This window comes from Corvus brachyrhynchos, unplaced genomic scaffold, assembly GCF_000691975.1.
Source record: "Corvus brachyrhynchos isolate BGI_N302 unplaced genomic scaffold, ASM69197v1 scaffold4, whole genome shotgun sequence".
NCBI classification, from domain to species: domain Eukaryota; kingdom Metazoa; phylum Chordata; class Aves; order Passeriformes; family Corvidae; genus Corvus; species Corvus brachyrhynchos.
Window position 1 is genome coordinate 4,297,684 of NW_008237878.1, and position 20,879 is coordinate 4,318,562.

At 36.2% G+C, this 20,879-nt stretch overlaps 1 protein-coding gene across 17 annotated transcripts in view; it reads right to left on the reverse strand.

Moving 5' to 3' along the window:
* The window catches only part of ERC2 (ELKS/RAB6-interacting/CAST family member 2), a 432,041-nt gene that overhangs the window by 112,898 nt on the left and 298,264 nt on the right, over positions 1-20,879 (reverse strand). For all 17 annotated transcript variants that reach the window (XM_017732424.1, XM_017732423.1, XM_017732425.1 and 14 more), the window contains one exon: positions 11,822-11,953. In XM_017732424.1, the coding sequence (XP_017587913.1) occupies positions 11,822-11,953 (132 nt within the window). The remainder of the gene's footprint in view (positions 1-11,821; positions 11,954-20,879) is intronic.

A 20,879-nucleotide genomic window follows, 5' to 3' on the forward strand; every position in this document is an offset into this window, starting at 1 on the left:
ATCAATGACATCAAAAAGGTCTTTACAGGTCATGGTGGAAATGAACACATGGTACAATGTTGGATTTACCAAGACAAATACAGACAGAGAAAGAAAACTCAGAACATTTGCTGTATCTCTATATGGCAGCATTGGACCATTAAGAGAATTACACATCTGGTGCTCATGTAACACTCTTGTGAATATTTGAAAGACTGTAACCAGATCAGGAAACAGCTAGAAAATTACTGAAAAATAAACTTGGCAGTGAGAAACAAGAGACTCAACCTAACTGATCCCTCAGAAAACACTAAAAGATTTTCTGATCATTATTAACTAACACAGAGAAAAGGAGACAGCTCTTTTCTCTAGCAAAGAAAAATCTAGATAGAGATTTAGAGGATGTAGTTACACTCCAAATACAGGACACATTTTTCAGTAACTCATCGTTTCTGGATGATTTGAAGACTTCATATCAAGTCTTAGACACTCTCTAAAAGATACAGTTAATTATATTCAAACTAATTTTTAAAAATTATAGATTTGATGAAGAAATTATTCAGAGGTTCAGATTGTGATCACAGTCCACTTAACCTTCAACAGCTGCAATTAATAAAAATCCTCTTCCATCATTTTTTCCTCACACCTGTTTCAATGAGAATGTGTGTGCCATGATCTACCTTACCCAGTACACAAAAAATTTATTACATATTTTCCAATTTTTTTGATTAGAATGTTCATAAAATTAAGCACAGTGATCTGTTTTGACATAAAATTGAATAAAAAATAATAAAAAAGCCCAACAAACAAACAATACCATCACTGGATTTCAAACTGTTAGTACTAAGAGCAATCTCAAAACCAGTCTCAACTGGTGTAAATCCTAACATATAGTTACAAATTTTTCTGTATGGATAGCAACAAGTATCCAAAAGCACTGGATAAACAGCACATAAGAACCAGGACTGTGATTTTGATAGGTTTCATGAATGAAGTATTGTATCAAGAAGCTAAGATTTAGTGCCTCAGTGCAAACAGATAATAGAGAGAATACAGAATTCTTCACTGAAGTTCTGAGACAAATGATGTTCACTACTTATTTTTGCATTCTTGACACACAGTGAAGCAAAATGAAAGCTCCAGTTATGCCTTATCATTTATTAATATTGGAACAGAGGATGCCAGAAGTATGCTTAGTTTTTCGTATCAGTGTGTATCCTACAGAATCATTAATCTATGGCTCTTTCAAACAATAAACTACAATCAAGCAATTTTTCATTAATGTTTATGTTCATTAACTGCTTTTTAAACTTGGATCTATCATTGCTTTATAGGGTCAAGAACAGCAATTCAATGACAAAAACCGCAAAGCAAAATCTCAGTTACTGACAAGTGAAACAGGAAAAACAAAATTCAAGAGGTGCCATTTGAATTGAGAAATTAGTACACACACTTGTTATAAAATTGTTATCAATCAGAGTGTTTAGAACATTGAATGCCTTGAATATTTAGGACTGACATCCAAGTATCTAATTTGGGCCTGTATTTTTAGTACAGTGGAACAATCTCAAATACTACCAAGGCCTTTTTTACAAAGGCTATTAATAGATTATAAAATCATTGATTTTATTTCATCCTTTTGCTAGTCCTTTTTTTTTATTTCTGGGGTTTTTTTTCCTGTTTTTCTGTTTTGTTTTTTTTTTTTTAATTTCTGTTTTCTATTTCTATTTATTTACTGCTGCTATTTACCATATTTGCTTACTACCTTAAAAAGAAGTATCTGCTGTCAATAAATACGATTTACTGCTCTAATCCAATCACCACAAAACCTCAAATACAGCTTCAAAGTATACTGCAAAATGAGGAGCTTAAAGATCAGTGCTTGCAAAACACTACATACAGATATAGAAGGCTTGTATAGAGACATTTTCAATTTTGTTATTGGCATGTATCTCAATGCAAGCTTTGCAGGAACACTTCTCAGCCATCAATTCTCTAAGGTTCACCAGTGTCAGCAGCAAATTTGACAGCAGCAGCCTTCAGATAACAGGGGCTACCTTACACAGCAGGTTAGAAACAAAGGAGCACTCTAATCAGGGTCTACACAATTAGGTCTATCTACAAAATTTTAATAATCAGATGCCAGAAATTATCAGCCTATTCAGAACCACTCTGCATGTAGCATATTCTTGATTACTGGTGAACATGGAGTAGCTGTAGGAGGTCCTATTTAGCAGTGTGTTCCAACAGCAACAGATCTACAGCCATTACAATGGTTCTGAGAGTCTCCTCTGTACAATACACCTGTCTTGGGGAGTATTCTGAATTAATTTCACCCAAAACTGAATTCCCTTTAGCAATTTTACAGTGCTGGTGGACCTCCTGGAATGCATCTTTCATTTAAGTTGAATCAAAGAGGAACTTTGAGAGCACCACGTCTGGATATAAACCACAGTGCAAGAAGTGGGAATGAGCAGGAGGATTTGATTCAACTCTGCCTTCTTGATCAGAACTAAAATCCCAGTGCAGGTGCACTCAAAGACTACAAAACTCTGGATTACTCTCTGGCCACCTCATAAAAATATATGTACAAAACCTGGTTACAGCACAATCCCCCACACTTTTGTGGCATGCAAGTACCTTTATAAAACCCACTCTTAAAAAACAAAAAAGGTCCTAATCTCCTTTTAGCCAAAAGCTTTCACAACACAGGCAACATGAAAAACTTGATGAGTTAAGCTTTTCTGGTACCCTTCCCACAATAGGAGACCCTTCCTGACAAGGCTCATCACATTTCCCTTCATGTGCTGCATGCTAAGAAACGATGTCTTAACTTGGGTTAAATAAATCTAGCGATAACCTGCTCATCTCTGCAACTAACTTTCTGATGACTGATTTATGCTGCTCTCCTTATTATCCATGGCTACTAATGGGTCATTAAATGTCTAACTGCTGGCTCTGAACTCTGAAACTTTCCTGCTTACAGCAAATGCTTACATTTACAAGTATTAATTTCCCCTTTTTACAACGAAATCTACCTGCTGAGAAATTATATTTCTTTGAAATCAAGAACTTAGTCTAAAAATCAGAATCTTTCAGAGCTTAGAGAGACTTTTACCTGCTGCTCAGTTTCTAGAAGCAAACATAGCTGAGGACTAATCACACGACCTCTCCATGCACAGAACAATTGACTACAGAATAGTTTTGTGCATGAATGATTTGAAGAACTGAGCCTGTAGCTAAAAAGTGGAAAGACTAGCAGTGGATCCATTTAAGTGTTTGGTGCATAGAGCTTTAAAAGGTCTTTATTTTATGTTTCATTTGTATATTCAAAAAGCTGAATAAATCTTAAAAATTGCTTCAGCAATATATATTTATGTCAGGGGTGTATTTTCAAAGTTATCCATAACAGAAGGGGTCACAAGTGACCATGCATCACCCAACTATGAAAATGGCCTTAAAGCCCATCTCACCATTTGTTCTATTTGTGTATAGTTGGTTTAAAATCAATCACAAATACTGCCCAAGTGGGAAAGTGAAAGGTTGTTTCTGACCACTGACTTTACAGCACCCAGACTAGCATTAACATGAATAAGATGTTTCACCAGATACTCATGCATTCTGAAGTTTTATCACTAGATGAAGCGGAAACTCAATGCTTCTTACAAGAAGTGGTCCGTGAAATCAGATTTGCAATGCAAAAATTTATGGTGCCCTTTGTAGTGAAAGCCTGTGACATGTTATCTCACTTAAGTAACCAGTGCCAGATATGCAACTTTTGTTATCAAGTTACTGTCTCCCAGAAATGCATTTTTGGCTCTCTCAGTTGGTCTAAAGACCTATTTTAGACTATGATGGTGGCAGATAATTTTTCTACTAAGAAATACAAGATAAATGTAAACCTCTATATACGTGTTGTATATTATAACACACACATTCAGGGGAAGTGAGGGGGAGAGATTTCTATAGCTAAACATGATCTCAAAAAATTTTTCCATATGTGGAAAAGACTGGAAAGCTAACATATAAATATAGATATATATAAATATACACAGTGCTCAGTGTGTATACATTTATATCACATTCATTAAACCTCAAAATATAAAATAAATTCATTTCTGTAAGCAAAGGAGAGGTATAACTTTTCAATGTACAAAATCCATCTCCTGGAGTATCAAAGAATGCTAAACCTGTTTCCTACTTCTTGTTTTTATTACAGCTTCAGTTCAGCTGGCCTTTTAGTAAATGAAAAATTTAATATCATTAAAAGATGTTTGAAAAGTAACCTGGCTACAATATAATTGCAATTAAGAGGCAGGAATAACAAAAGCATTAACAAATATTCCAAATTCCTATTGGTTTTACTTTCAAGAGAGAAATGTTGAGTAGCTCAAAATGTTTCTAACTGCAAAACGGCAGCAAACCAAAATCAAGAACTAGAGTATTCCTGAAAGATAAATTCAGATTCAGAGAGACTCTTCCAAATTTCAAGGTTCTTTCTTTTCTTCCATCACAAGTACTATGTAACTCACAGCGACCCTTAGGTTTGAAGCCAAACCTCAGAATGTGGGCAAGCCTCTGTAGAAGACTATTTCAGTTTTCTTTTTAGGTTAAAGTAGACAGGAATACCTAGATAGATGTCAGAGGCAAGCAAAACTCTCTGTATCTACTGAAATAAGCACATGATAGCACTCACTGAGTTTTGGGAAATGCTTAAGACAGGAATTACACCCTCATTAGAAGAGAAGTATTTGCCATTCAGTAGCTGTTTATACTAAACAATATAGCTGTGATAACTGCATACAATTTAATTGGAAAACTGATATTTTAAAGGTGACCATGATCCAAATAGGATTTTACAGCATTCAGTTCAACAAGTCTGAACAACGTGTGATATGAATCACAAGTTCTTTGTTCCAGAAGAATCATATGTGTAGCAAAGATGCAGAATTAGAGGAAAGATTAAAAATTTGAAAGCATTTATATGACTAATTTGCACTGCACTTCTGAGTTCCCAAAACACTAATTCAGCACAATACTAGTTATTTACAGTGGATATGTCTGGGATTGTTTATACTGAATGTACTGACAGGCAAACCTTGCCCTGCCCAAATTCCTAAATTAAATAAATCCATGTGACTCCAATGAGCTTAGTGCAGGCTCAGCTCGGTGCTAATGCAATTGCGTGCTGCCCTGAAGCTTGAGGCACCAGCAGAACAAGTTCACATCCATTTGGGGAACAGACAAGAGCAAGCTCACACCTGCCCAAAAACACTGCCCAAAAACATAGAGGGTAAAGAAACATGCAGAATATAAAACAAAATCTGGGTCAGGGAGGAAGGCAATAATTCCAATTTACTGCTTTAGGCAGCTATATCATATCACTTTTTTATATATGACAATGTCACTGGTTTTCCCCTTGGTTTTTTTTTTTTTCTTCCTTCCTGAACAACTGAAAAACAAAGTTTCAATGATGCAGAAAACTCCCAAACAAGGTATTTCAGTTTTCCAGGTACTAAACTTCTGCTCTGACTGAACTATCTACTCACAGTCTAAAGAAATTTGAATAATCTTATGCTTTTCAAATAACCATGGGTATTATTTGCATTAGCTAAAATAATCTGGTTTGGTTTATGTTTGTATGGCTTTAAAGTTGTGTTGTTTGGTTTTGTGTTGGTTCGGTTTTTTGTTTTTTTGGTTTTTTTAATCTCAGTTTCAATATTCCTGAGGCCTGTTCAGGAGTTTGAGGTTGGCAATTTTCCAGCGTGGCCACAGAATAGAAGGCATTATGCTAACAGCCAGGACTGCCAAAATACACAAAGCAGCATGCTCTCCCTTTCCCTGAAATTACATATGGATCAATACAGTGATTTGTAGATCAGGATGCAGACACTAAAATAATAATCATTGTTTGACTGTCCTGTGGTTCTGATTTCCAAGTCATCCACCTCAAACAAAATCCCATCTGACCTGTTCAGAGTTTTTCACATATCGTCTTTCAGCAACTCCAAGGATATTTAGCAGTTCCAGCTGATGAATAAAGACCTGTTGCCAAGACCAGTCACCACTTTACAAATCAATAAACACTTTTTTTTCAGAGCACATGGTCTTCTTCAAAAAGTTAGTTTTTAGTGGCATAGCCTACTTGGCAACAGCCAGTTTGTTGTCAAGTTTCACGCATGGCTGCATGTGATTTCTTTTCTCAGATGCTGGAGTTTACCAGCACGCTTTTAAAAAGCCTGTTTACAATAACACACATTTAACAGTAAGACAGCTACAGGCTCGCTCCAAAACAGTTGGCTTTGTGACTGGAGAGTGGCAGGAAGGGAAGCTTCAGGGATATACCCTGCCCCATCACTGTCCTGATAAGGAGGACTTTTCCTTTAGATAAGAGGATAGTTCAGAAACCTTGAACTACTTTTTAGGCCTCCTTGCTGAGATCTCAGAGGAACAGAAAACTTTTTGGTGAGTTTGTAACAAATTACTTCTAAACACTGAATCTTGTAGAAGGGCCATCAGAAATGTTTTAAGTGGGAAAAGAAATCTCTATGTAGCCAGACGGGATTAAAAGATGTAAAAGGACATCATTTTACATGCTGAGGCACCATGTGACATTCCATCCCAAATTACAGGTTCTAAGAATAGGGCCAACTTTTTGGAAAGCAGCCAGCTCCTAAGGCATGCCCTATGATACTCACATTTTTCTAAAAATCAGATTCTTTTCTATGAGCACATAATCTCTCATAAAACAAAATTAAAATATATTTGTAGCCCTGGTGACCATAGAGTAAAGCATTCACCTTTGAATCCACTACAGCTCAGGTATTCAGGAAACTTTTAGGAGATTAAGAACACTGTACATTTTATTTCTTTAAAGATCTCCAGTACTATGGGAATTAAGAAGATTTGATAGTTATAATCATCAGGACTGGCAATAAAATCTAAAGTAAGAAAATTCTTTGTATGTTATACCTCCAGTCTTCCACTGTGTTAATGCAGAATCAAGTTCTTCCCTATGACCTCTCAAATAACCTAACTCCCTATTAAGAATGCCATCAGACTAACTTAAGCATATCTGAGATATATGCATGTCGGATACCTACACTTCTTTTTTCATGTAGAGATGCTGCTTTTAATTTTAATAATCATTTACAGTTTTTACTAAGTAGTCCAGAAGTGGAATCTTGAACTTACAACCTTCAACCACATCTTAATGTTCTCAGGAAGTTGAAGAAGTCCTGGGTAATAATCAAAGACTACTATTCATTATGTGGAGACCAACCTGGAGTTAGAGATTGGTCATTTGTGCCAGTAAATTGAGGACTTTCAGCAGGGAGTGAAAAATGCCCACAGAAATGAACAGTAGGTGAATATGAGTGACTAGAGCCCAAAACTCAGGACAGGAAACAAACAGGGAGTAACTGAGAGGATCCTGAGATTAGAAAACCAAAGAGAATGAGACATCACAAATTGACCAGAATTGTGGTCAGCAGGACAGAATTCTCTGTTGGCTGGTAACTCACAGGCCTGCTCCCATACTGAAAGGAGGGAACTGACAGAAGGAGGGCTGCTCAGTGAGGCAGCTGTGGCAGGGAATACAAGTGTGCTGATTCCTAACAACTTGCAACAGCATCAGCAATTTTCTTCAAGAGCACACAGTCACTGGTGTGACACAAGCAGGCACTTCCTTCAAAACATTCTCCATAAAAGGGAGAAAACTGAAAGATGATGCGGGCAACTGAGGCCAAGAGAAAAAAGTTTTAAGGAAAAACAGTAAGGATGTAGAGATGAGAAATAAGAGAGGCAGGGAGCTGGACAGTAGGTTTGGAAGGAAGTCTATGCTGTGGGGCAGGATGGCTGCTAGATCTGGAAGTTCAAATTTATTTAGCCATGGGTTTTTTTTTGTTCTAGATAGCTCTTGGATGCAACAATCCAGATTAGATTACTGTAATGCACTCTACAAGGGGCCACATACTACAACTCCTTGGAAACTGAAGCTAGAGCAAAATGCTTATTAAGCTCATTTTCATGCTAGGAGTATTACACCCGCACTTCAGGATACACATGGACTGCCAAAATGTTTCCAGGTGGAAATTCAGAAAGATTGCCAACTCTCAAGCCAAAAGTGAAGAGAATAAATTTAAGTTTTTGTGCAAAGCTGAAAAATTATCTTTTTTTCATGTTTTTTTAAAGACTAGTAAAAATTGTTAATATATGTTATTCACATGGCAGCACTCAATCCCTAGAAATTTATTTATATCAAATAAAAATCAGATGCACCAACATAACAAGGGATCACATCATGACCAGCTGTTACAAGACCATATATGGGCAGATGAGAGTTAGAGTCTTCCTCTTGTTTGTGAAGTTTCCTTACAACTTCACGAGAGTTACGTCCAGACAAGGATATGCCATGGCAAAAAAAAGGTCACCTATCTAAGCCTCTCCCTAAAGAGCAAAAAAAAGCAGGAATAAAGGCAAGAAGTGGCTGGAAATTTGGCTTTGCTCCCTAGCAGCAGCCAGAAGACCTAAACACATCCGTTGTGTCTGAAAAAAGGTGCTGAACTAGTTCCTTCAAGAGAAGGCAGAGATCCTATCCTTCACTACACATAGAGCCATTCTGCCACATGTTGCCCATGGCAGGATAGGAGATCAGGTAAGAAATATAACAAAAACATTATCATTAAAAATGTCAATATCTGAACAGGACAGCTTCTCATAAAAACTATGCGTATTTCAAGCAGGATGTCTGTCTTCCAAGGTCTTCCAAGAACTTGGTGCTACACCTTTCTTTTTACAAAGGGCACAGAAATGTCTTACTCTTTGTTACAAACATGTATGCCAGTGTCCATACTTTATGTATGCCAGTACATACTTTTACAGACATATACAATAGCAGACATTATTTCTCCACATAAATGTAGCATGTAGATTAGAAAATCCAGTATTATCTACAGAAATGAGAAATGTTACAAGAAGTTGGGAGAAAACTTTCAAAATCCCTCCCTAGCATTCACCAAATTAAACAGTATTTATGTTACAATATGCACAACTTCATCTCCTTACAAAATTAAAAATGCCCTCTGATGATTTGCAAGTTTACTATTTTCTGTGCTTTAAAAACACATGTTGGATTATAGCCACATATCTGGAATCTGTGTGTAATATTGAATGGAAATGCAGGTTTCTACGGCACACAGCAATCAAATTGCTGCACAAACAAATGCTGTAAAGAGCAGTAAATAACAACACAAAAAGGAAAGAAAAAATTCAAATCCATGGTTGAAAAGTGTAAGATAAAGCAATGCCTAGAGTTTACTCATGATTCTCCTTGACTGTGCTGTTCTCAAAGATTATTTCAGCAAGAACTCAAAGAATATTTCATCAAGATTTTGCTATGAATCTCCTATTTGCTTCCTTTACAAGTAAACATATGCTGGGCTGATCCATTGTTCACAGAGTCAGTGGAAATTTTGGAATGACAGCACTTCAGGAGAACACCTATTCTGAGTCCAACACATGAAATAAAGCCGTATTCATCCAACCTGTTCTTTGAAATCTCCAAGAAAGGACCTTCCATTACATGTATATGAAAGAATGTCCACATTTTGCTTCCACTTACAGATTCATTCGACTCATAGTGAAAAAGTTTTCTTTTTAACAACTAACCTAGTTATTCTTGGCAAAATTAAATTTACTGCTCCTACCTTTTCTCCATTGGGCACTGGAATACAATTGATCATCGTCTTCTTTACAACAACATTTTATGTACTAGAAGACTTATGTCTCCCCTTTGGTACTTTCTAGACTAAACAAACCATGTTCTCTAAGCCTTCCCTACAGGTCATGTTCTATCATTCTTGTGGCTCTCCTTCTGTCCCTTTCTACTCTATGTTTCCTAAAGCATGGAGATCAAAACTGTAAACAGCTTTTCAGATGAGCTCTCACCAGTGCTCGAAGGAACAGAGTAATTGCTTCCTGCTTCTTTTCCAGTATTATATCCATCCCAGAATTAGATCCAACTTCATTGCAATGGTATTCCACTGTGCAGTTTAGATTCCTTTTTCCATGCTATTACCTCATCAGCACATGTGACTTCTCCCCTGTAAGTGGACTTGTCTTTACTGAATTCCAAATTACTTATTCTAGACTTTCTCCACTTTATCAAGACTGGAGCATCGTATTGAGCACTTTGACTGCTCCTACTGTGCTTGGAGCTTCTTACAGCTTGATTCATGATCAACAATATTAACGGCACTTCTATTTCACCACTGAAATAATCTCTAAAACAATACTCCACAGAATCAGATAAAGGACAGACCTCTTTGGAACCCTGCTGTAACTGGCCCTCCTGTCCAAAAATGATCAATGGAAAATTTGTCGATCAGTTGCACACCCATCTCATGGCAATCTCATAATTACTTAAATTAAAAAATATTATTTATAGTTAAAGCTTTTATTACTGCCACTTATTTTGCATTAGCTATTAATTACATTAGAAAGTTATGTCTTTATTTGCACATTACAAATATCTGGTGGGACAGTGTTCAAGATCTGATGAATTAAAAGCTACCACTTTCTGCTTTAACCACAAAATCAGTTTCCCCATCAAAGGAACTTATATTTGCTTGACATAATTTTCCTTGCCAAATACAAGCAGATTCAATTCAGGAAGGGTATGCTAGGCTTGCACTCTTTTTTAGAGAGTGGCCAAAAACTATCACCTAGGAAAAAAGCTGAGAGTACAAGTGCTAGTAAATACCAGTAAAATAGCTACTATTTTATGAGCTCTATCTTTAATCATGCATCTATTTCCACCATTCATATAATGTCTTAATGTTCTTGAAGATGTTTTGATACTGACTTTCACTATGCTTCTTACCCATTCTCTTGCCTGAATAAGCTCTTACCATGCATTGAAAAGCACTTGACTAAATGTTAGCTCTCTTACGTTGTCTTGTGCCTCAAATCTTTTTCACAGGTTCAGGTTTCTTGAATTAGTTGAAAAGAGTGTCTGAGTTTCAGTAACACTGTGGTGGTTATTACCTGTTATTTCACATCTCCTGCCTTGATTTTGGGGGATTTTTTTTTCATTCTGTTCCTTGCATAAAGCCAAAACTTTTTTATTTTACAGATATTTCCATACAATTTTTCCTTCTTTTATAAACTCAGCCAACTTATCTCTGTTAATCAGAAACAGAACTAAACCAAGACATCAAGTGCTTAATTCCCTTCTTCTCTTTCTGACAGAAAAAGTTGTTCTTAACATGTTCCAAGAATTCAAAGGATTCTGTGTTATGTTGTTCAGGTTTGTGGTTTGTGGTTTTGGGTTTTTTTCTTTGTGTTAGTATCCAAGAAATCATGTTTTCTCATTCTTACCTGTTCCTGACTCTAATACAGTTCCATTGGTCACTCTGTAAAAAAGTGTAATTTGCCTCTTTGCTTCCTACTCTCAATTATGTAGTCTATCACACATCCCCATTATATTTTCATCCCTGATTTTCCTTTTTATTTCTTCCCAGACATTATGAACTTATAACCTATTTTAATATCAAAAAATGATTTTTCATATAAAAGCAATGTTCAATTTTTCCTCAGGCTCCTCCATCTGAAAATGAGTTACTTGTTTCTACAGACTGTTTTTCTATTCCAGAAAAATAAGGCACCAGACAAAAAGCCAAAATTTTAAACTATTTCAGGGACGGAAATAAATACCAGGGCTATTAGTTTCAGTTCAAAGAATGCATCACTTGCTTATTAGTGCTTTGGAAAATTTATTTTATCTTGAAATAAAAAAAAAAAAAAAATTATAAAACAGAGGGTGAAGACAGAGGTGACCAACCTGATCTGGAGAGGGTCTGTGGTTGTGTTGTGTCCTCCCAGGAGATCGATGGTGGTGGTGGTGGTGATGGTGGTGGTAGTGGTGATGGTCATCATCATAGTTATCTGCCATCAGCTTCATTCTGTTTTGTGTCTGTTTAAGATGTAAAGCAAGACAATTTTATTACATGTTGGAATGTATTATTCTGACAGTGTTTTAGGAAATCTTGGCTCTGGGGTTTTTTGGGTTGGTTTTTTTTTTTTTGGAGCTGAAGGATGTAAGACTAGAAGTCCAGACTGCTGGCTCACAAAGGAAAGGACAGAGAAAGAGAGAAATAAAGGATGTGAACACATCCTCTGTTCCAGCTTTTACATCCATAGAATCACATGAAGAAGTCAGAAAAGTAAATGATGAAGGATGATGTGTTTGAAGGCCAAGAGACATTCAGCTTTTCTAAATTTATTATTTTAGAGCTGTTTCCTATTTTTTGCAGTCTAACATTATGTCTTTGCAATTAACTTTTTAAATCTCACTGAAAGGAATATTAAGTGTACTTCAAACATTTAAAGTTAGTTACTAAGGCATGTCAACAACAATCATGAATAGTTGGTCTAAAAGTTCTATTTTGGGTAACTTATTTTAATTGTACACCAGGATCACCCTGCTAAACAATAAGTAAAACGAATCTGAAAACTAACTGATAGAGACACAGGCACTTAGAGAAAAAAGTGATTATGGAACTTGACACATTACTGAATGGAAGTAAGTCTAAGATATAGATCTTGAAAAAGAGATCAACACTTCAGCTACAGCTGTGTACAGATAATAAAATCTATGTCACCATGGGATAACAAGATACATTGCTGCTCTTTATCACTATTACAATTATTCCATACCATGAAATACATAGACTCAAATAATTCAAACCTTGCTCATAACACCAAAAATATCTTACTACCAATAGGCTGATACCAGTGGATACAGTCCTTACTTTTTGTGGTACCAGGACTGAAGACTCTCTCAGGCAAACCTGTTAAACTGCAATCAAGTTTTATTAATTTCGCACTAACAAAACTGAGGAAAAAAACGCTGTCGACTACCAAAGACCTCTTCCAAAATTAAAATAAATAATTAGAGACATCTAAAATTACTACCACAGAGATGAATGAAGGAAATATAGCAGTCTTAACTCACTGATGTCATGCTCCAAGGCAACAGGATTCATGGTAACCCCACTGAGGATGGGGACTAAACACATTCCCCGGGACTTTGCCCAGAATAATCAGTTCCAAAGGACCAGCTTAAGCAGATGAATTTGAACACAGTTCATTTGCTCAGTATGTTCCCATATTAACTGGTCTAACTGCCTTCCAATGCAGCCCATGAGATAACTCGTGTCCCACTGATAAAATATGGTAAACTTACTTCCAGGACTGCTGTAATTTGATTTTCCTTTGACAACAATCCTGTATCAAAGTCTCTGTTTGGAAAATTTCACTGGCAAGTACATTTTAATTGAAAATGTAAAACTCAGAGATTGCTATTAAATTCCCCAACTTTAATGTTTTTGCTAAAGTTGAAAAGGGATTTGGAAAAAAAAAAAAAAAGAAAACGAGATATTCATATTATGTAATATTTCAAGTATAACAAGTCTAATGAAAGGAAAACAGCCACAGAATCCTAGGAAATCCTGATGTGCCTTTTCAGCAATTAATTTTTTTTCAGTTGTCACAACGTTTCTCAAGCACTTCATATGATGTCCATTAGAAGATCATAGAAAACTGCTTTACAGGAGGGGAGCTGTACTCAGTTTAAGTAAAAACAACCAACTAACCCAACCAAACCCTCAAGGCATCCACAACAAAAAGGTAGTGGAAAAGTCACAGATCAGATGTACACTGTCAGATTTTTTCTGAGCACCTCCATAGCACTGTGAGAGCATTTTCTCAGTGTGTTACAGAGTAAGAGGGATCTGCACAGTTGGAAATATTCCATTTTCTCCCTCCCCAATAAGAAGATGGAAGCAAACAGCTGTATGAATTTCACCTATGACTTTCTACCAATTTTGCTAAAAAGATCATCTCAATCTGAATCATCATAGTTGGTCTGTTTGTCTTTAGAATCAAAAGAGAAAAGCCTTTTGAACAAAAGAGTGGAAGAGATGGAGAATTAATAGCCAAATAATAAGCCACTTACTATAAACACTGTCATACCCTGCCTCTTTGGGGAAGCTCCTAAAATTTTATTAGTTTATTTTCTTATCAATGAACAGCCTTAAATTTCCTACCTTTCAACTGTATTCCATAAAGAATGCAAAAGTTAAACAAGATGATATATGCAATCCTAAAAGTGTCCTCTGTAATGAGGTGTTGGGGATTAGGCGTGTCATGGGATAAGAACTGTAAATGAATGATGTCATCTTTCTAATTTGGTGCTGAAATATAAATAAACTACTTCTAATGTTTCTTCCTTTTGCATGCCAGATTGCAGTAAAATGTGCACAAAGAAGTGTTAATGCTCTAGTAGCCTCCCTTTAGTGTGCCTGTTCTGGGAGCAAAATATATTAGAAATGTGAAATGGAAATTTCTTTTCCACTCAAGTAACCATCAAACCATCTAAACTTTGACATGACTTGTAACTGTCATAAATTTCTTAAAATGATGCTATATATGTGGCCAAATATTACTGTTAAAAACTTTTTGTTTTTATTTGTTAGCTCTTCACAATAACTGCAAATGTAATTTTGATGTTCTGTTTGTCTTTGCTTTAGCTACTGCTAGTGCTAAACTTCCACACTGAACGGTATTTTCCAGGTGTGGTTAACTTTGATTTCAGAAGTAAAAGCATCTTATGATTTCAAATTTTTAAAAGCAGGACTTTTGAGGAGGATGAGCAGGAGGATTTCTGAAGAACAAAAGTAAAGCCATGCTGAGGAACAATACGATCCTTTTCACATCCTTCTAAACAAAAATCTGTAACATTCCTTCTGATTGCTCCCTTTGCTAGCTTTTAATATTTAGCAGGCTTTGAAATGCCAACTTTATTTTTATTTAAGGAAGGAATTCATTAACCACACTGGAATTCATTCAGGACCCCAGGGCTTCACACCCCTACACCTACATACAGGCACACAGGAAGGCATGTACATGTTGGGACTCTGGTTTCTCACACAGAAGAAAATCCTCATGGTCTGGGTGCCAGATCAACACATTCAGGGACTGCTTCAGTGCTGCCTGAGAGGGGAAAATACCATGCAGTGACTTGGCAATGCCATCATTTCCTGCAACATCTTCAGCATACCTGACAATTTCCTATTCAGGGACGTCCAAGACCTTTCCTTACATTTCTTTAGAAGGCACAGCAGATTATTCAATATGACTTTTCTGGATGATCAAGAAACATGAATCTTGAAACGTACAATTAATGAAAATGAGAGTGGTGATCACACATGCATTCAAACGATGGACATCTAATGTGCATCATAGGTTACTCTGCACAAGTCACTCCCTATCTGAAATAGTTACATCGCAGAGGTGAAAATTCTATTTATTCGCATTTTCCTCTCAAACCTGAAAACGGGGTTTCATGAAATTTACATATCCACAGCTCTGACAAAAAAAATTGTCATGCCAACAGTTCTTTTTGAAAATGCCTGATGAACAACAGGCCCACACCTGAGAAGGAAAAGGTTTCAATTTGGATGTTTACTAGAAAAGAAAAACATGTTAACTTATAAAATACAACAATTAATTAACTCTATCTCCAGAAGACCATGTATGGGCTTATTAGCTCTAGCCTAAAAAGTGTCCTCAGATTTTCTTTGTTCTTAATTTATTGACTACATTCAAAAAATACTGCATCCATTTTGAAATAAAGGAATGACCGAGAAACTAAATGCAGCTTAAATCTACTTGCACAGGTATATTAACCCTTAGGGCTTGAAGCAGTTGTCTTTGATCATTCAATGTCACTATTTGCTAAGCTGTCAAGGTCATGAATGGTATGTGTAACTGAATTTTTAACCCACTTACCAAAGAATTTATGATCTAGCACTGCAAGAAAACTGACAGGCATTTCTTGTCCTCCTAAAAGTCTGTAGAGTTTAAGGAAGGATATACCAAAGTGAAATGAAAGTCTTTGATTGACTGGTAACAGACTAAATAGCTTAAAAGCAATCTGTAACTGTAAAACTATAATATTAAAACTGTCTTTTAAAAAATATTTTAGCAAGGTGGCAATAGGGAACTATGCTTTCATCTGTCATCTGGATCAAGTTAACAACGAAACTCTCATGAATGAGGTTCAAATGAGGAAAAATACTAAGATTTGTTGCTCTGGGATATAGGTGTAAAACAATTCAATAGCTATTACTTTCCTTTGGATTTTCTTCTCAATCTCTCTTCACTTCATGGAATTTGAAATATTTCTAGAATATTCACTTTCAATAGGGTAGGATTTTTCCCTATATAACATGAGAAGGAGGCAGATATAAGGCCTGCAAGCTGTCCTGGAGCTGGGATCTAATTCTTAAAGCACAAAATTTAAAATCTAGAGACCCACATTGTCGGTTTGATTCTGCAATGACCTCCTGCTGTCTTCAAGGACACAGAAACTCTTTTTCTTGCAATCTCACTGCTTGAAAATAAGCATTCTAAGATTTCCACAAAACACTCTGAGAACTTCATGTGGCAGGCATTTAGTTCCAGTCTTCATGATTTTAAATAATAAGTGATTTTATCTGAGCATTTTTTTTCTCCTAAGACAATATTTTAGAAAATAGAAAAGGGCAATGATCTAAAAAATTTCATTCTTCAGGCTACAGAGTTCACCAAGTTTATCCAGAAGCTGCATGAATTTATTGGAATGAACCTAGATTTAATGAAAGCATGTGCAACTGCAATTGGTTCTCCTGTATGAATCCAGTGCTTCAGGCCTGAGTTCCATTAACAGCAGGTTAACAAAATGTTTGCTAATTAAGCCAGCTCTCTCTCCAAATAAAATCAGTTTTCACATTAGAACAGCATTTTTGCACGTTCTTTGAAAATTGTTATCATCTGAAGACACGGGGAGAATTTCTTGCCATTTCTACTGCTGCAGAACTCAGAAGTTACTAACTGCCATGGAATACAATTTATAGTGGATTTGTTATTTGGCAAGTTACAGTTCATCAGATGTTGGACAGCAAATGCTGTACTTGACCTCAAACACCCTAAAGTTCAAGAAATTACATTTTTCAGCAAGTTTCCTTTATTCCATTTCAGCTGTCTGATCCTCATTAAATATTTTTCTGAGATCAAAAATAACAAGTTCAAGTTCCAACAGTGGAGCCTCTAAAAAATCATGTTCAACTTCACTGTCTCTATTCCACCTGCTTTCAGCATCTCAGGCTTATAGAGGTACCTGCATCCTGCACAAGCAAAGTGAAAATAAGCCAAAGAGTGAGATTAATTTTCCATCTAGAAAAGATATTTAGGAGAGACTCCTTTGCAAAGTTTCAGTTTAAACTTTTGTTAAAACTTCTTGATACACTTTGGAGCACTGTGGCACTAACTTTCCAGCTGAAGCAGAAAAGAACATTCCAAGGCTATTATTGTTAGAAAGCCAAACCTTGAGACTGGTCCCTTTTTAATGGTAGCACACTTCTCGAATCCACATGATTAAATGAGACAAATTGTTAAAACATATCCACCAAGGATGGTTTTGACAGAAGTGTCGTTTTTCCACAAGCCAGAGGATCTGTTAATCAGTTATTGCTTTGAAGGATCTTTTGCCAGTATTAGAGCAGCATGGAAGAAGTGGACTTCAATAGACTGCCAGAGATTGTGTTCCTTTATGCTAATTATTCAGGCCACTTTTAACAGCATAATACTAACTAATCATGCTAATTATTTCCAAAATAAATTATACTCTTGTCTTCCATGATTAGAAATATACAATTATATTCAATTCAGGCTTGTTGCTTATGCAGTGAGGTTTTAGACACCAAGAAAATTCCAATGGAAAAAAAAAAAAGAGGTTATGAAGACTCAAGTTTGCAAGCACTCATCAGTAAGTGAAAGATAACAAAAACATTGCAGTATGTTAACTAACCAGCAACTCCAAATGCTAAATAAGTATGATAATCATAACCGTATGGGTGTTGGAATGCATCACTGTGGGGCAGAGTTACGTTTTACTGAGTGCTTTAATTATACATTTTCTTTTTATAACATCCCTGTAATGCAGTCTGTTCTTATATTCTTACTCTCAACTACATTTTAACATGGGTTTTGCTGCTTTGTTTCCTGCCTCCATTGAAGAACACAAATTTTTCCCTGTTAAAATTCCAAATGGGCTAATAAGCATGCTTTTCTTTTCCTGTTAGAGTGTATGACTTGTCTTGGAAAGTGTGAGAGACAGGATGCATGCAGGCTCAGAGTGTGCATGATAGCTTACTGCAGAAAAGCTTGGCCACTCTGCATTTAACTCTTTTTAGGTTTTACCTCATTAATGATAAGACTGTTCCATATGATGTAAGGAACACAGTCAAGTTTTTATGCTAAGTATACATCTTTTTATTTTTCACATCTATATTTAGTTATATACTAGACTTAATTCTCATGGTGTTTGTACATTAAAATCATAGAATTCTTATCATCTGCGATATGTAACCCAGAGCAGTTTATGTTCAGGCCCTGTGTGCCCTCACAGGACAGAAAATAGGGATGAAGAAAAGGTACTGACTATTTTCCAAGTTTTCATTAAATCCAACATTCCTCCCAGGGAAAATACAAAATCAATTGCTGGACAAATTAATACTCCTCTGCAGCAGTGCAAAGCAGCTTCCATGTAAGTCTTTTCAGAGACTCAGGTCTGGTAATTTAGTGTTGAACATGAGCATAGAAGCTTTACAGACACTTCAGTTCTTTTTTAATTAGAGTAGTATTTAACTGGTATGAACAGCCATTACACCTGCTGCTTTGCGAGATGACAAAATGTGACTGACTTACCCTGAAAGAAGTTAAAGCTCAGAGTAAGTCTCCCTCTTCACAAGCAGAAGGACCACAGCCTCCCAAACACCAGCTGGGATATTGGACACTTGGCAGATGGAGACAGGCAGCACTTCCAAGTGCCAAGCAGACACTTATCTAAAGTACTGAGGCCAAACTTCAACTTTTCTGACACTTGTGATTAAACAAAGCTATGTTGAATTGAACATGGCCCGTCTGACTTTTTTTGCTGCATTTTCCTGCATTTAGAGTTTGTGGTTTTGAAGTCTTTTAAAGCTCTGTGAATTAAAAGCATGGCTTGAAGCGCAGGAAATATCTTGTAATAATACAGCATGCTCAGTAATCTATAAGCTAAAGTCATGCTAAAGGTATTTGTCTCAGTCCTACTACTAAACTTGGTAATTACATAGAAGTATGTAAGAACATAGACACAAAGAAGTGGGTTAAAAAGCATAATTAAAGCTCTGAAACAGTAGCTGCCTGAGGACATCTCAGGCCAGGTCCTACTAAAAACAGACAAGCAACGGAAGAAGGAAGGTTCTCTTTTTCCCTTTTTACAACAGGAAATAACTCATTAAAAAGATACTTCCCCATAATAATTATTTAAAACCAGACATGAATCAGAAACTCTAGCAGCTAAGTAAGACCTTTGAAACTGCAAATCTCTGGTTAGCACTACTGGTCATTTTTCACCATCTTTAATGTCTGAAGAGTGAGTCTCAGCTACAATTTTTACAATTTCAATACCAAGCCCAGGTCTCCCATTTGTATCACATACAAAATATAGCTTAAGTTGAAATGCCTGCATGTCTTCCGTTGTATGCAACAAGAATTGTTAAAACATACATTTCAATACATGGGTGCTAAATTTAAGCATGGACTGAAATGGAAAAAACATCACACCACTGTCTTGATACACTTTATAGAGACACCTTACATATAACTAAAGTCTTTTCGATGCTAGATTGTAGGAATAACAAGTTTTATCCACCATTACAGCAGTAGAAATATTTGACACCCAGTTTTTACAGGGTTTTTTTTTTAATAACTGGCTACTTAGCACTGTATTTGAGATCAAGTGTTAAACTATATTTAGTCTTACTATCATGGGGTATGGTGTAGTAGAACATAAGGATTTGTTTAAAACATGTCACGTGGAGAAAAATCCTTTTGGCTTGGGAGTTCACATCACCGTAATGGAGACACTCACTATTCTTATTTGAGATACTTAATAACCATTTTCACCTACCAAGCAAGCCAGATCCAAAATTACTAAAGTTCCAGTGTTAATTCATACATTATTTTATATCTGCATTACCTACTTTTTCCATTTAAGATTTTCAGTGAAGTTAAACCATTTGTCTGAACAAAGTTCTAGGATAAGTTCACAACCAGATTATCACCAGTGAAAAGAGGCTGCCTTGAGCCACGGCCAGGCTTAAGCTGTGACACAGATTCTTCAAGAATCAAAAAACTCTGAACAGAGAACAAACAGAAACAGACTTTAAAGCAGGAAAGGGCTTATATACCAAGCCTGTGGTGCTTTCAGGGGCTAAAGGCAAAAAAAAACCCTCTCATTGGAAAATGTTTGTGTAAAAATACCATCCAAAAGACCTTGGATTCCTGAGCGCGTAAGGAGGAAAAAGTGATGCCATATCCAGCTATGACCCGAGTCCATCAAATTTTATAATATAAATTGTCAAATCTTACTGAGAATATGTGAAAAGGGTTATGAGAGCACTGCCAACATTTTCAGAATTTTTCCAACACAGAATGTCTTTTGAATCAACTCAGTTGTTCAGGCAAAGGCTTTCAGCTGCACTCACACATTCCCTCTCCTATCTGGTGCCCCTCCTGTGTTAAGCTACAGGGAGAAGTGGCACTCTGCTCCTTCACCCCCACAGGAGGCTGCACTTGGCAAAATTGAGATGCAATTCAATTGTAGTGACTGTAATGACCCACGTTCAAAAACACAGGTTCAAAAATCAGGTTAAAAATTAAGAGAATAAACCCCAATGTTAAGTCATGCAGAAATATTCCTTTAGGATATTTCTAATTAATAGAAAAGTATAAACCAAAAAGATTTTTAA